General features: G+C 52.9%; 1 protein-coding gene across 2 annotated transcripts in view; it reads right to left on the reverse strand.

Annotated features, from left to right (window-relative positions):
* The window catches only part of DDX31 (DEAD-box helicase 31), a 67,149-nt gene that overhangs the window by 3,912 nt on the left and 48,908 nt on the right, over positions 1–14,329 (reverse strand). For both annotated transcript variants that reach the window (XM_064490645.1, XM_010975399.3), the window contains one exon: positions 12,309–12,477. In XM_064490645.1, the coding sequence (XP_064346715.1) occupies positions 12,309–12,477 (169 nt within the window). The remainder of the gene's footprint in view (positions 1–12,308; positions 12,478–14,329) is intronic.

The raw sequence follows: 14,329 nt of genomic DNA on the forward strand, positions 1-14,329 counted from the left end.
CGCAGGAGCCGCCCAGGGCTGAGCCCGCTGCCCCACCAGGCAGAGCGGAGGACACGGCACGAAAGGCCATACAAAGGTATGTAACACACTGTTGTGCACACGCATATACACACCACTCGGTCTGCCTCCAAGTCACGCAAGATCTGTCCCTTCCCAAATTCAGCCACGTCTGGGGCCAGGAAGGTAACCTCTGGTGGGTGTGCTGCGCCACTGAACAGGAATATTTATGAAGGGTCTTCAAGTCCACACTGCGGTAGAGGATGTGGTTAGATGGTCCTCCTTGCCTTGAGGTTACGGTCTCAAACTTTCCTAGCCATTCTATGATTTTACTCTAGTCAACAGGCTTTCAACTTGGGACTCAAACTCAAACCCCGAGTGGCGGTCCAGAGAGCAAGCAGGGTCACACTTTCCAGACTCAGACCTTGTCCTCAGGGGGAAGAACCTCGGGGTCAACCCTGTAGCCACCCCGATGGGACCCACCTTTCCCTTGGCCAGCTCACTGACTGCTTTCCCTTTGTTCTGGTCCCAGTGCTGAAACAGGCAAAGTACAGATGGGAAGATGAAACGCTATAAACCCATGCCCGCCATGGGCACATGTGGGCTTGGTTCTTCCTCCTGCCAAGCTGCAGTCCTCCCAGAAACTTGCCAACTTTCTTGCCCTCCTTGCCCTCCAAATACCCAAACGCCTCTCAAATGGGCGTCCTGAGCATCCACCGGAGTAATCCTGTAGTTACCAAGCAACAGATCAGTTTATCTAGCCACAGGGAACTCCCTTGTAGTGAAGGCTGAATAACCCCCCTCGGGTACCAGGCTGGATTACCCAGCAGGACAGGCAGATGCCACTTTCACTGCCAATGAGGTGAAATCACAGCCTAATTAGTAAACCAATGTGCCCGCTAGGATGACCACTGGAGGAGAGAGATCTGAGGACCTTCTCCCAACTTTATCAGTAAATTCATAGGTGAACATCGGAGGAGCCATTCTAACACAGGCTTCTGTTAACAGCATTCTACTGCAGGACAGAATTTTAAATTTTATTTTATCACAAGAGAAAATACGTATTTTTATGTAAAGTCTATCAATTTTTTTTAAGCCCATCAGTTTTTTTTAGATGTTTTATGGCTTTAAGATCGTGCTTAGAAATGCCTTCCTCAGATATGAGCATTTAAAACATACTTGAGTGTATTTGCTTCTAGTCTGCTACTGCTTTCATCCCATCTGGGTTGTATTTTGGTTGATGGTAGGCTGTGGAGAATTCAGCCACTTCTTCACAAGAGTTATCCAGTTACCCAAGACAGTGGACAAGAAATCTTTCCCCTGAGGTCCTGAAACACACTTCTAGAACATTCCTTCAGACTTTCAGGACACTTCCTGTGCGGGCTCTGTGTAAGCAAGAGTAGATGACATAATGATGGTGATGATGGTGGTTGTGGCCGACAGCAGTGCAGTCTCCAAAGCATTAGAACAACACATAAGCAAGTGACAGTTACGTGGGTTGTTAGTGGATTTAAACATAACACAGTTCAAATCAGAGCCATTCAAGCTGGCTATGTGACTTCAATAATAATGGTATTATGAGCACTTATGTGGCCCTTACTTACGGCAGGCGCAGTTTTAAGCACTTGGGAGGCATTCAGCCCACGCACCTGAACACCCGTGAAACTTTCAGGCACCACGAGCGCTCCCACTTTACTGGTGACAAAACCGAGGTGCAGAGAGGTTGAGTAACACGTCCAGGGAGGAGACGGGATCTGAGCCCAGGACTTCCGACTCCGTGACACACATTTACCAGCGTGCTGTAAGTTTTTATCAAAATAAGGAGCAAGTTCCTTGCACAAAATATTTTTAATACCAAAGCAATGCCCGCATCAAATCTCAAAGACTTTTAGAACCCCAGAGAGAGTGCACTGTAACACAGTTGGATAACTGAAGTGAAAAAAGCACTTTAAAAATCATGATTTGCTCAATCTCACTATAGATACTAAAAAAAAATCCATATATGTATATATGCAGAGAAAGTGAGAATGATAAAAACTGTGAATCAAAATTAACTTAGACTGTGGGTGGTTTTGGGGTGATTTTTAAGCTTTTCTCTTTTTCCTGAATTTTTACAATAAAAATGTATTATTTTTATAATCAAGAAAATCGGTAAGTTCACTTTGGGGGGAAAAAATGGCAGCATTTTATCCTGTGCTGAAATACCAGAGTATTTTAGTTTTTACTAATGAAAACCTCTTTGCCTTTGGCTTCCAGTTTGTTTGATTTTGTGAGGGATTTTTCTCTTACAGTATAATTAAAACAGAGAGAAGACTGGCAAGGTGTATTTCTTCCTCTAATTTGAAAAATCCTGCTTGTAAGCGAATGGCTGAGGGCCACGGTGAGGCCCCGAAGACTCTGCAGGAGAAGGAAGGCCCCCGACTGGAAGAAACGCCTGGGTTCTAAGTGACCACGAGGAGACAGTGACGACTTGAGGTGGTCTGAGGCCAGGTTCTACTCCTGCCTCACCCTCACGGAGGAAGAAAAGTCTGAGCAGGGTTTCAGTGGCTCTCAGATGACAGAGTGACCAAGTCCACGGAGAACCTGACAAGCAGTCCCTCTGGTGCCACGACATAGGTCAAGGACAGAACCCGCCAGCGCGGGATGATCATTCAGCCTACCTAAGGGCAACACGCTCTCAAACCTCTTCGGTCACCGAAGGAAGAGGAGCTACCTCAGGGCTCTTTAAACGTCTGGGTTCTGTATTGGCAGAGATGCCGGCTGGTAGGCCAACCATTTTAGGAGAACCTTCTCTGTGATTTCTTAGGATCAAACTGGCTCTGGCTTTTGTAAAACTGCCAGGGCCCCAGGAGACACTTCCGTCCAGGTAAGCCCTGCTGGGGCCGCGGCTATTACAGCAAAACCCCTGAGAGAAGGATAAAAAAGGCCTCTCTGCCTCACACCCAAGAACCAGACCCAGTGAAGAACACAAAAGAGCCCCGAGCCCCGGGCAGGTCACAGGCGGTCAGCAGGTAGACCCCACGATCCACCTGCTGCCTGGAAAGGCGGGAGCAGTGGCAGAGGGTAGAGAGGCTACGTTCAGAGATGGCCGATGTCTGAAAGTGAAGCACTGAGTCAGGACCCCAGAAGTGGCTGGAGCTTTGAGATTACTTGGCCCAAGTGCCAGAAACCTCCACAGGAGCTCTGTCGGGACTGAGGCATGGACGGCACACAGCAGGTGGCCATGCCGGGGCGGAGGGACGGGGCCCAGGTTCCGATGACCCTGGCTGGACCCTGGCGCTGACCTAGCTGATGACCGCGCAGGGTCGCAGCTTCCCCTGAGCCTAGTTCGCTCACACGTCAGAAGGGGCCTGCACGCGGGTACAGGGCCAGCACGAAGGCACAGTGAACCAGAGCGTGCTAGAGTGCTTTATAAAATCGAATTCTCTGTGAACATGTTAAGACGGAGAAATACTGGGTGGACACGGGAACAGTTCGTGTTCCTGTAACTGGTGTGATTACATCCTATAGATACTGACGGAGATGGATAAGCTTGGGGCCAAATTCTGGCACCAAACCCTCTGGGCCTGTCCCGCTCGCACCACCATTATTAACGATTTGAATGACGTCATGAGGCCTATTTATCACCTTTGCAGACGGAAAGATGCCTGCAGGGACAGCTGACATGCTGGATGACAGAGTACCCACCGCACCCCAACAGACCAAAAGGACGGGCCTCAGCTGCAAGGTAACACTGAGCCGGGGCAGGCGCAAGGCCCTGTTCTCCGGCCAGAGAAGGCAGGGGCTTGGATCACCACACGTGCAAACAGGCAGGGACTGAGCCACCAAGTTTCCACCCGAGCCACACGCTGCGCCGATGCCTCCTTTGATCAGTGACAACACCACCTTGTATTTTCATGTTTGTAAATCAATCGCACACATTCGGCATCTGAATCTCAGAGACCAGAGAGTGGGAAATGAAAGTGGTCAATTCGGGCCCATTTCAAGAGCTCTACCAGGGAGCAGGGTCCACTGTGGGGGTGGCGAACCCCCCAACTGCAGGGAGCGCTGAAGCGGAGGCCTAATGGACAACCACTCCGTGCTCATCATGGTGCCAGGTGCCGCGTGCCCGTCATCTCTTCCCGTGTCCCACACGACCCCCCGGGACCCAGAGTTCCAGGCCAGCGCCAGGGTCGGGACCAAGGTCAGGACTGCCCGACCCCAAGCCCAGGCTTATTCCACCGCCTCCTTCTGCCTCCAGACTTGGAAGGAAACTAGAGAAAAAGATCCACATCTTGCCCACAGGTGTCTCAAAAATCTTTCGAGATGACTGCCCCATGAGCACAAAGTTTCTACGATCCATTCCAGGGTTTGCTACTCTGACTTCAAATCAAATTCTTGCATCTATGCACCAAAATGTCTCCTGCTTTAAGTCCACTTCTTTGGTTACACAAAGAATGATCTGTTCCCAGAAAGAAACACCATTAACAGAATTTATCTAGTAGATAGATAGATATCTAGATAGATATCTATCTACTTAGCCCAATACTGATTCGAGAAACCAGAAGCTTTCAAAGGGGTGCAGGCGAAGATGCAGTCAAGTGCCGGGAGTGTGGACCCTGGGGTCTCATGCCCAGTGCCATGCGACCGGGCACAGCCACTTCCTCCTCAGCTACTGGGGACCCTGCCTTGGTCCCGGGCACATGATGAGGGCTCAGTGAGAGGGTGCATGCGGGCTCAGCGCTCCCAAGGGCACACAGAAGCCCTCAAGGCAGATGCTGTTGCGCCACCAGAGAACTTAAGACTACCAGGCAGAGTCACACGCCATCACTCCGGGATGTCGGTTCTCTCCAACCACACCCCTCTCCTTGACTGTTAAGTAGTTAAGACGTGAGTCCACATTTTGGACTGCTGGCTATAACATCAGGACCAGGTTGGAGATGACATCTGAAAAAGACCCGGGGTCATTCCGTCTGGGTCCTAAGCAGATGGAAAGGCTCTGGGGTCACTAAAGCAAAGGGCACGTGGAGGGGCTGGCGGTGGACACCTCCCCACTCAGAAAGGGGCCCGGAACGTGGGCGGAGGTCAGAGGAGAGAGTAGCTGTCCCCACGACAGGAGGACTCCAGGGTAACAGAAACTAAACAGTGTGTATGCAGCAGGGGCGGGGGGTACGTGGCTTTCTTTCCTGATTTCTCAAATGGCCTGGACGAGAAGAGCCCGGGCAAGGACAACGCGGTTTAGAGCCGGGTCTCCTCCTGTCGCGCGCAGCCTCGTCCAGCATCTGCCGATTCGTGCTGGGCCGGCCGCACCTTCCAATTCCAGTGCTTGGAAGGCTCAACGGTGACTGACGTCTCGGGCATCCTCCCGGGAGAGGCTGGCCCGGTTCCTGTTCTTTGTTGTCAGCCCTGACTGCCTGGCTGAAAGCACACCCTGTGGTCCCCGCTGTCTGCAGGTGACCCAGGTGTGGAGGAAGCGAGGGTCACTGAGAAGTCCCCCTAGGCGCCTCATTAGCCAGGTGGGGATGAGGGCGTGTGTGTCCCACGAGGAGGCAGAGAGCTGGTAACTGCACGGCGGCAGGCAGAGGCAAACCACGGGAGAAGCCGGGGCCGGACGTAAAGGGCTGTGCGGCTGCCATCAGAGCGGGGCCCTGCCGCGGGGTGGGCGGCAGGGGCGGCCAGGAGCTGCGCGGGGCGCGGGGCGCGGGGGGGCAGGCCCACGCGGCACCGCCGCGATGCAATGCGGGGCGCAGCTCCATAATCAGCCAGGAACTCGTCTGCCACATCGTCCCCGAGGGACTGCTCTGTGCCAGGCGTTCTCCAACCAGAAGAAACCCAGCCACCGTCCACAGCACTCTTCCTGTCCCTTGTCCCAGTCTGGACACTTCTCCTCAGAACAAATGTCCCAAGGAGACAGTCTAGTGTGGAGGCAAAGTCACCCATCTCGTCGCCCTTGATGGAGGGGCCAGTCGAACACGCCCTCATGCAGAGTCTGCGCAGCTGAGCCAGGTTCTATGCTAAATATCCCTGCTTAGTCCTAACCCACATGCGGGCCACAAGGATGCTCGGCGAGCACCCCGCCGCCCCTCTGCATTAAGGAGGACACCCGGCCCCTGCTCTGAGGACCACGCTGTTTCGCGTCCTGAGGGGCTGACCTGGTCTAGGTGCTGGAGGCTGGGGGGTCAGAATGGCCTTCCTCTCACCCTCTGGATTCCAGGCTTCACGTGGTCCCCTGGGTTGGGGCCTGGCCACTCCCAGCAGATTCTGAGAGCAGAGTCTGTCCCCTGCTCCACAGGACATGTCTGTCTGTCCTCAGTTACCACCACGGTCCTGGCTACTCCCCTCTGGTCCCCAGGCCGAGTGGAGACCCCACTCCCTACCCGCCTCTACTGTGACAGCAGGGAAACAGGGCCCAAGGCCGGTCCTTTCGAGGGACTATTTTATGCGAAGAGGAAAGTGCCCCAGGGCTTGCTCTCTCAGGACAGACGGACAGGGAGTGGATGGGACTCTGAAAGGCAGGGTCTGCTGCTTGCCGAGTTCACTGAACAATTAAGATGCATTTCCCTGGTTGTTATGTCAGAACAATTCCTTTTTACTCTATCCCTTCATGCTCTTCCTTTCAGAATTACAGAATGCTCTCAGGTTCTAGTCACCTATTCAAAAATGCGTCCTGAGCACCTGTTGTGTGCCAGGTAGGTGCTGGGGCTGCGACGGGGAACACCAGACAGGGGTTTCCACCTGGAGCCACACGCCAGAGACAGACACGAACCACACACACAAACACCATGGACGGAGCAGAGCAGCCAAACAAGGATGGGGGTACAGTGTCCCCCCCGGCAGGCGGGTCAGGGACGCCTTCCCCACAGAAGGGACGGGGGCCCAGAGGCGAAGAGGAGCGGAGGGAGGTCCAGGCTTACAGCACACTTGGTGAAGGCCTGAGGAGAGAACGGGGACCCAGGGGGTGTTTTCATCATGGGAGTAACGAGACATCACTGAAGGGCTGGAAGCCAGGGCAAGGCTTCCCTGGGGGTGGAGGCCCTGTAGCTGCCAGCACTGGGCAGGGGCACAGAGTGGCCGCGGGAAACACAGTGGCAGACGGTTCCAGAAGGGAAGCTGAGGGGACAGGTGAGGATGGGGTTTCAAAGCTAAAGAGAGCAAGGCAAGGAGGCCAAGGGCCGGAGAGCTGCACACCGCTCCGAGACCGAGGAGAAGCCCTGGGCCTCCGAGGGCGGCTGTGCCCAGCCTCTGCTCTCCTGTCTGGCCAATCTGTCCTTTTACAAAATGACGACTGGCTGAACGAAATTGAGATTCTCACAGCGGGCAAGACTCCAGGTTTACCTTCAGCTAATTAAGTGATATTAGGGAGGCTGTAAATGCCACATAAAAATTGGCAGGCAAGCTGCTTGCAATGATGAGAATATTGCTTTGCGGGGAGACGCGGCTGCAGCGTCTGAGTGCGCGTCTTGGAAGGACTGTGTTCTCAAGGTGGTTCCTGATAAGAAAAGTTCAAGGTGCTAAAAGGCTGACAGTTAACAGGGGTACTTCTAAGAATGATGAGGGCTGGGGGGAAGGACCGATGTTGGTGTCCTTGTCATCGTATCAGCAAGTGCTCCCCCGTGCTCACGTCCCAGGCACCGTGTCGACGCTCGATCCACATCATTTAGCTTGGTCCCCAGACAGCTGTGAGGCTCTGGGGCCCCCATCTGAGAGGTGAGGGCACTGAGGCACAGAGGCACCGAGTCACTGGTCCATAGAAACAGAAACGGTGACTCAACCCAGATGCCTGTGTGAGTAAGGCCCTGACTCGTAACCACTGTGACACTCCCACAGCCAGCCTTTAAGGAACAAGGGGGGCCAGGGGCAGGGAAAGGGGGGCCGGGGCAGGGAGATGGCTAGCAGGGGTACAGACTTCTCCAACCAGGGTATATTCAGCACAGCGACTCTTACAAGTTACAAAACACTTACTGAAAAAGCAAGGACGAGAATCCCAGGGAGGGGCAGGGCAAAGGCCTTCAATGAGGAAAAATGCCCCCCAAATGGAGGGCTGCAAACTCTCTACTTTGAACCTGAAGGATAAAGCACTTCACAGGTGAGAAAAGTCTGGCAAACACGACCGCCCTAAGCACGTCTCCTTATTTCAGAGAGAACGCTAAATGAGAAGTTTGGAAGTCACAGGGAAGGGACGTGCTCAGTGGAGCCGGGGGTGGTGGCTGGGATGTGGTGCCGGGACCCAGGGGACTGGCCCCCCTCCTCCTTCATCCCCGAGCCCAGCCTGCCGAGCCCCGACTGGGCACGCCCAGATCCAGTAAGTACTAAGGCGGGAGCGATCTCTAATTTCAGGCTGTTTACCTGTTTAATAAATCAGAACTACTAGGTAACACTTAGCGGGGCTGGCTGGTTTGAGAAAATTTGTACGAAGACGTTTCCAAGCACTAAGAACGGCATCAGAAAGTCGCAGACGGCAGCAGCGGGGGAGGCCCGTGTTAGGTCACCACAATGAAGCTGTTTGGGGGAAAGCAGTGCTTTTTCTAATTACAGCACATAATCCAAATGAGACAGACTGGCTGAGAACCAACAGACTCGCTCGCTCTTATTGTCACAGAAACACTAAGACCTTAAGGATCGTTGGTGTCTACGTTCTTGAACCACAGAGTGTCAAACAGATGGGGGATTCACAACCCCCACTGGGTGTGGTGTTGTGTGACTGCCTAGACGGACAGACAGACAGACACCCCGGCAAACAGCACAGGTGCGCCCGCTCAGAGCCAGCGGTGCTGGGTCTCAGCGTCTCCTGGGAAGATGGCAATCTTGGAAGGTATGTTACCAGTGCCTCTCAGGCACTGCTGCATCTATCCAGCTTCAAAATGAGAACTGCATTTCACGGGAGGAAAATGCTGTGTTCGTGATGCATGTTGCTAAGGGGCCACTCAATATTTCACCATCAGCACCGGCTCACGGTGTACACGTGTATGCAGGCGTCTGGGGCGGGGGGCTGCTCTGACAGGCTCCTGTGTCGGTGTCAGAAGAGTCTGTGACTATGACTGTATTTCTGGGCACAGAGGGAAGACACTCACTGTTCCCTTTCAGAACTGAGGGCCGAAAAAGGAGTCAGAGACCTAGTGATTAAGATCTCGTTTGGGGACATTAACTGTTTCTTTTCTTTTTCCGAGCAGCGGTCCAGTAAAGGCATAAAGGCACAGAGATGAGATAAAAACTTCCCGTCACTCCATGGAAAGGCCCACAAGGCTCCTCGCCTGACCTGCCCTTGCTTCACACGCTGACACCTGGCTGAACTTCTTGTCTGGGGTGCGGCAGGCAGGGCAGGATTCTGCTTAGTCTGACCAATTTGGTTTGCACATAACGTCATTATTCTAGGCAGTAAACACCATAAAATGGAATGCAGAATAACTTAGAGAATTTAGTGCTATTATTTTATCTCGCCATACAAGACATAAGGAACCCATTCTCTTTCTTGACAGATGGATTTCGGAGGAGACGCCTCAGCTCAGAAACAATCATTGTGGCCATGGCGTTAACTCTCCACACTTGTGGGGGTTTAATGGACTTTTTTTCCTGTCCTCAAAAACCAGCAACTGGCATTTGCTTGAGCCCTGACTGAGGTGAGGACAATCTGTCAAGCCCCTCTGCGGCTCACCCTGCCCACAATTATACGGTCCCCGTGCAGATTAGCTGCAAAGTCATTCTTCCTCCAGGAGTGACAAGTTTCCCCAGCGAAAAAAGGTACCTACTGTATCTTCGAGTGCCCGTCTGCATCAGCGAGGCAGGGCTGCGGTGGGAGGATGGAAGGAGTGTGGGGAGAAATGCCTTCAAAAGAAGGGCGTAACAACGGCAAAAGTAGCTGGAACAGAGTGGTGACATGGCAAGAACAGAGAGCGGCATTGTCACGGGCGGAGTAATCCTGTGACACGCTGCTGTCACTCACCACCAGGCTCCCTGCCGCGCCAGCCAGACATCAAAGGCTGCCCCGTACCATCTTACATGCTCTTTATCGGCTAATCAGCCCATTCTTCCCCAGATAAAGCCCTGCTAAATCCCCGCTCACAGGGGCGCGGCAGCCCTGGCGCCCATCTGCCAGCGAGGGTCAGCAGAGGCAGGAGGGGCGGCCTGCTCGCTCCCTAGTGGCTTCCCAAGGGAAGGGCGACGCTGGCTCCAAGTCCCCCCAGCACCTCCCGCCTCGCTGCTCTGCTTTCCAGGATCTGGAGAGAAGCTGAGGACACCTGGTCAGTCGGCAGGGCTGCTGCCTGGGTGAACACTTGCTAATGAAATTCCCGGTCGGAAAGGTAGAGCGCCTGCTCGCAATAAAATATTGGGGTCACATTTATCTGCAGGAAGAGGAGTGAACGGAATACGTGTTTCTTACCACTAATCATCTGGCCATCCTGGTACTACTTTCTCCAAGTGTTGGTTGGCATTTTAGAGAGGGCGACAGGACAGCTAGGCTTCCAGACTGCGAGGGGGTCACCCCGCATCTGACTGCAAGCCTCATGGTTCTGTCCCAACTCAAAATCAGTTACTACATGCAGATATTGGCCACCCCAAAACAGACACTGTGCTGGTCCAAAGGCAGGACCCTAACTCTGGTGCAGGGCAGCCCCAAATCTGGAGAGGAGCTGAGGCACCCTCTCCCTCTGGGAGGACCGGGCTCTAGCAGAGGGTGGGCCGAGGCACGCGGTGTGTCGCAGCAGGCAATGCTCCGCACTCCAAACTGCCCCGAAGAAACCAGAGCCGGACGTGTCAGCCTTGTCAGGGCATCGGAGAACAGCAGGGTGTGGAGAAATGTCTGCCTCACAGAATTACTGGAGTGCTGTCCTGTCTGCGAGGGACTGATAGAACAAACAATAAAAAAAAAACCCCAAGCATCTCAAAAATTCCAAAATGGGGATCCGAATTAGGCAACATTCTATCCATTATAAAGAGCCTTGTAGGCGCCAAGTCCCTGGACAGATCAAGCTGGATGTTCTGGAATCTTAACTCTTCTGGTTTCTACTCTCTGTCCTAAGGTGTTTCATCTGTACGGCCCTTTATGGTTCAAAGGACAGAGTCATGTGTATCACCTGATTCTGATGCTTGTGAACAGACTTCCTTTTCCCGTTTGTAGCTGACGAAAATGAGGCTCTGAGAAATGGTCCAAAGCTTACAGGCTCACACGGGACTGGAGCTGGAAATAAGTCCATGCTTCCTGACCCTAAGCCCAACGGTCACCTCCCTGACTGGGTGGCCCTCCTGTCATTTCACACCAGGGGAACTGGGCCTGATGAGGCTGATGATACAACCAGCACACCTTGGCGAATACGCAAGACAGACCCTGTGCTGGAATGTGTGGGAAAGTGTGGTGCTACCTGCAGACTCTTGGTGCCAGGGCAAGTGTACAGCGGCGTTTGTGATTCATACGCAGAAAGAAGGCTGCACGATGCAGGATAACCATCCAGAGGACTCAAGGGTTCTTTGTGCCCCAACATTTGTTCTGTGTATACTTGCCACCCACACATCCCACAAGCAGTAATGGCAATCCATCCCAAATTTCCTATAAAAGCAGCTCTTGGCATCTAAAATACTCTGGTTCCCTCAAGGGGCTGGGTCTGGCACTAAAAGAACACCCTGTCTTTGAGGAGAGAAAGAAAACCTTTTACAAATAAATGTATTTTGTTGAGGGAAATCATCTCAGGACCTCCTGACACTGTGAAGATGGACTCAGATGCCAGTGTCTAACCAGCAGGGCAACACTCCTCACTCTGACTCTCCTCTCACCAGGACCCCTGGACAGTTCCTAACACGCTTTTTGGCAGGGTCCGGGGAGGGGGAGGGGGTCGTGAGAAGAGTCCACTGTGCTTGTCTCTAGTCGTGCTCAGCATTGGAGGAGCGTCAGCACCAAGGAGAGCGGCACGCGGTCCTGGGAGTTTTATGGAACACACCGCCCCGTGCGGATAAGAGGCTTTCCAGCAAGGACCACGTGAGAAGGTCTGACTGCGGTGTCTCCAAGTTACTCTACCAGTGGGCAGTGAAGACAGCCCAACAGATCTGTCTTGCTGCTCCAATAATCCCCACTACTCTGGGCACAACAGGAGACCACCGAATTTCTGCAGGTGCCTTGCAAGCGTTCAGATTAGGCAGTTCTCCTGCTGTTCCCGGCACTTATCACACGGAGAGGAGAGCAGATACCAGTGATAATTTACTGCAAAAACCCAAGTTGGAAGAGTTCACACTGGACACATGGCGGCCCACCACACCACACCACCCCTACCCACCTGAACACAGCTCTCTGCACCCATCTGCCCCTCAGCTGCTTGTCATAGGCCCAGTTCAGCTCATCTTACCTCTTCAGGTTTGCTTTCTTCTTCTTTACAGACAAGGCACTAAGATTTTTGGGGGCATCTCTTAGCCCAAAGCTCTTAGCCACGTGCCCCAGGTGGAGGAAGCGGACGTGGAAGATGTGCTTCAGCTCCCGGGGGTAGGCTGCATAGGCCCGGATGAAGGACTGCAGGGCTGAAAGACAGGTGATGGGGAGGGAGGCCGTCAGGGTGGGGGCTCGGCTGCCCCAGCTGCCCCAGCCTCACAACTGTCCTGTGCAGTTCAGTCTGCCAGGCAGTGATGGACACACAACCAGCATAGCACAACAGACACGAACAACCTAAATCTACAGTTGTGTGGTTTTCTTAAATTCCTCAAAAAAAAAAATCTACCAGCCACAATTAATTCACCCAATATAATTTCACTTGAATAAACCCAATATAATCGCAGATTCTACTGTGTAGCTTGTAATGAAACAGAGGGCAGGGGACCTGTTCTCTTCGCCAGTAGAGCCGTGGGGCCCAGCACAGCACCTGGCACACAGAAGGCCGTGGACACACGTTTGTTGTGTAAATGAATGGATGAGACAATGAGTGAATAAACTAAGACAGGATCAATGTCTATCATTTTCTTATGAAAAACTAAATCATCAGACATATTAACTAGAAAAAATTTCTCCTAATTATATTAAATTTTTTTGAATACTTAATACATGCAAAAGTTACAAAATTTGAAAGGCTTTCTTACGACTGGCATCTTATGTATTATTACTGTATGCTCTTATTACTTCTAAATGCAGTCTCCGCCCCAAGTCCCACCGCCAGCTCCCCCATCCAAAGGAATCGCGGAGACCAGCACTTCATATACTCATGGGATTGTAACACCAAATTCTTTCTAAAGTATCCAGGACTGACCTACAGAGTGTTCCTTACCCATTCGAAGAATGTGTAGAAAATGAAATGAAAATATAATTTTTAAAAGAAGGAAAAAATTGTTAAATTTCTAAAATAGTCCCCCAACCAGTTCACCTCTTGAGGATTGCCAGCAGTTTAGAGGTGTTCATCGGAGGGTCTAGCATGAAAATCTCAGTCCTATTGTAAAATCAAGAAAGACGCCCCTGTTCTAGAGCCGGCACTGGCCAGAGAGGAGCCAGAGCTGGTACCCAGGAGGGTGGAGCTCCGGTTACACCTTAGTTCAGCATCCCTTCGAGGAACGATTACTCAGTTCCCCTGAATATCTTGCAGTAACAGTGATCAAGCGTCTGCCCTTTTCTCGCTCCCAAAAGGGCGGGAGGGGACTGTTTTGAAGGCGCCCCTCCCCATCCCCGCTGCCTGTAGCCCCCGCTCTCCTGCCAGCCGGGGAGCCCAGCAGAGCTGCACTGCCTGATGGCAGCAGGCACTAAACACCACCCTCTCTCGCCCTCGCCCGTTGAGCCACTGGACTGGCAAGTTTGCCCACAGCTTAAACGTAATATCCCAGCAGCACCTGGAGATTGGCGTTTATGAACAGTAATAAAAAGTGTCATTTTAGCAGATCAGCTCCTGGAAGGATCCTGGGAATCCATCAAAGCTCTATTTACTGAGCAAAGTGAACTCCTTTTCCCAATCGATGAGAAATAATAACCAAGGCAACTCCTCTGCACCCCTCTCAGATTTGTGCTCACCCCCCTTTTCAATAACTGGGGACTAGGTTTTTCAAGGAAAACCTTTAACGCTTCAAATGGTCTGTGCTGCGGGGAGGGTTCTGCCACACGCTCAAGGCCTCAGAGGGGAAGTCGGTACAACTACCAGGACCCGCAGACTCAGGCCTCATCTCCTCCACCTCCCTCTCTCCCCCAACCCCGAACCCCTGCTCTGGACTGAAAAGGCAGACCGAGACTGCGCCCAGGCCTCCTCGCTCCCCTACGCTGATGCAGACTAGCCCCCGGCTCCCGCTCCTGCACCTTCCCCCTTGCCTCCACGCCAGCCCGGGGCTGAGGCTGGAGAGCCACTGTCCCAGCAGACGTGCACACTCAGCTGTACAGGGCCAACGCGCTTGCCAAGAAATG

The sequence above is a fragment of the Camelus dromedarius genome, chromosome 10 (genome assembly GCF_036321535.1).
Source record: "Camelus dromedarius isolate mCamDro1 chromosome 10, mCamDro1.pat, whole genome shotgun sequence".
NCBI lineage: Eukaryota > Metazoa > Chordata > Mammalia > Artiodactyla > Camelidae > Camelus > Camelus dromedarius.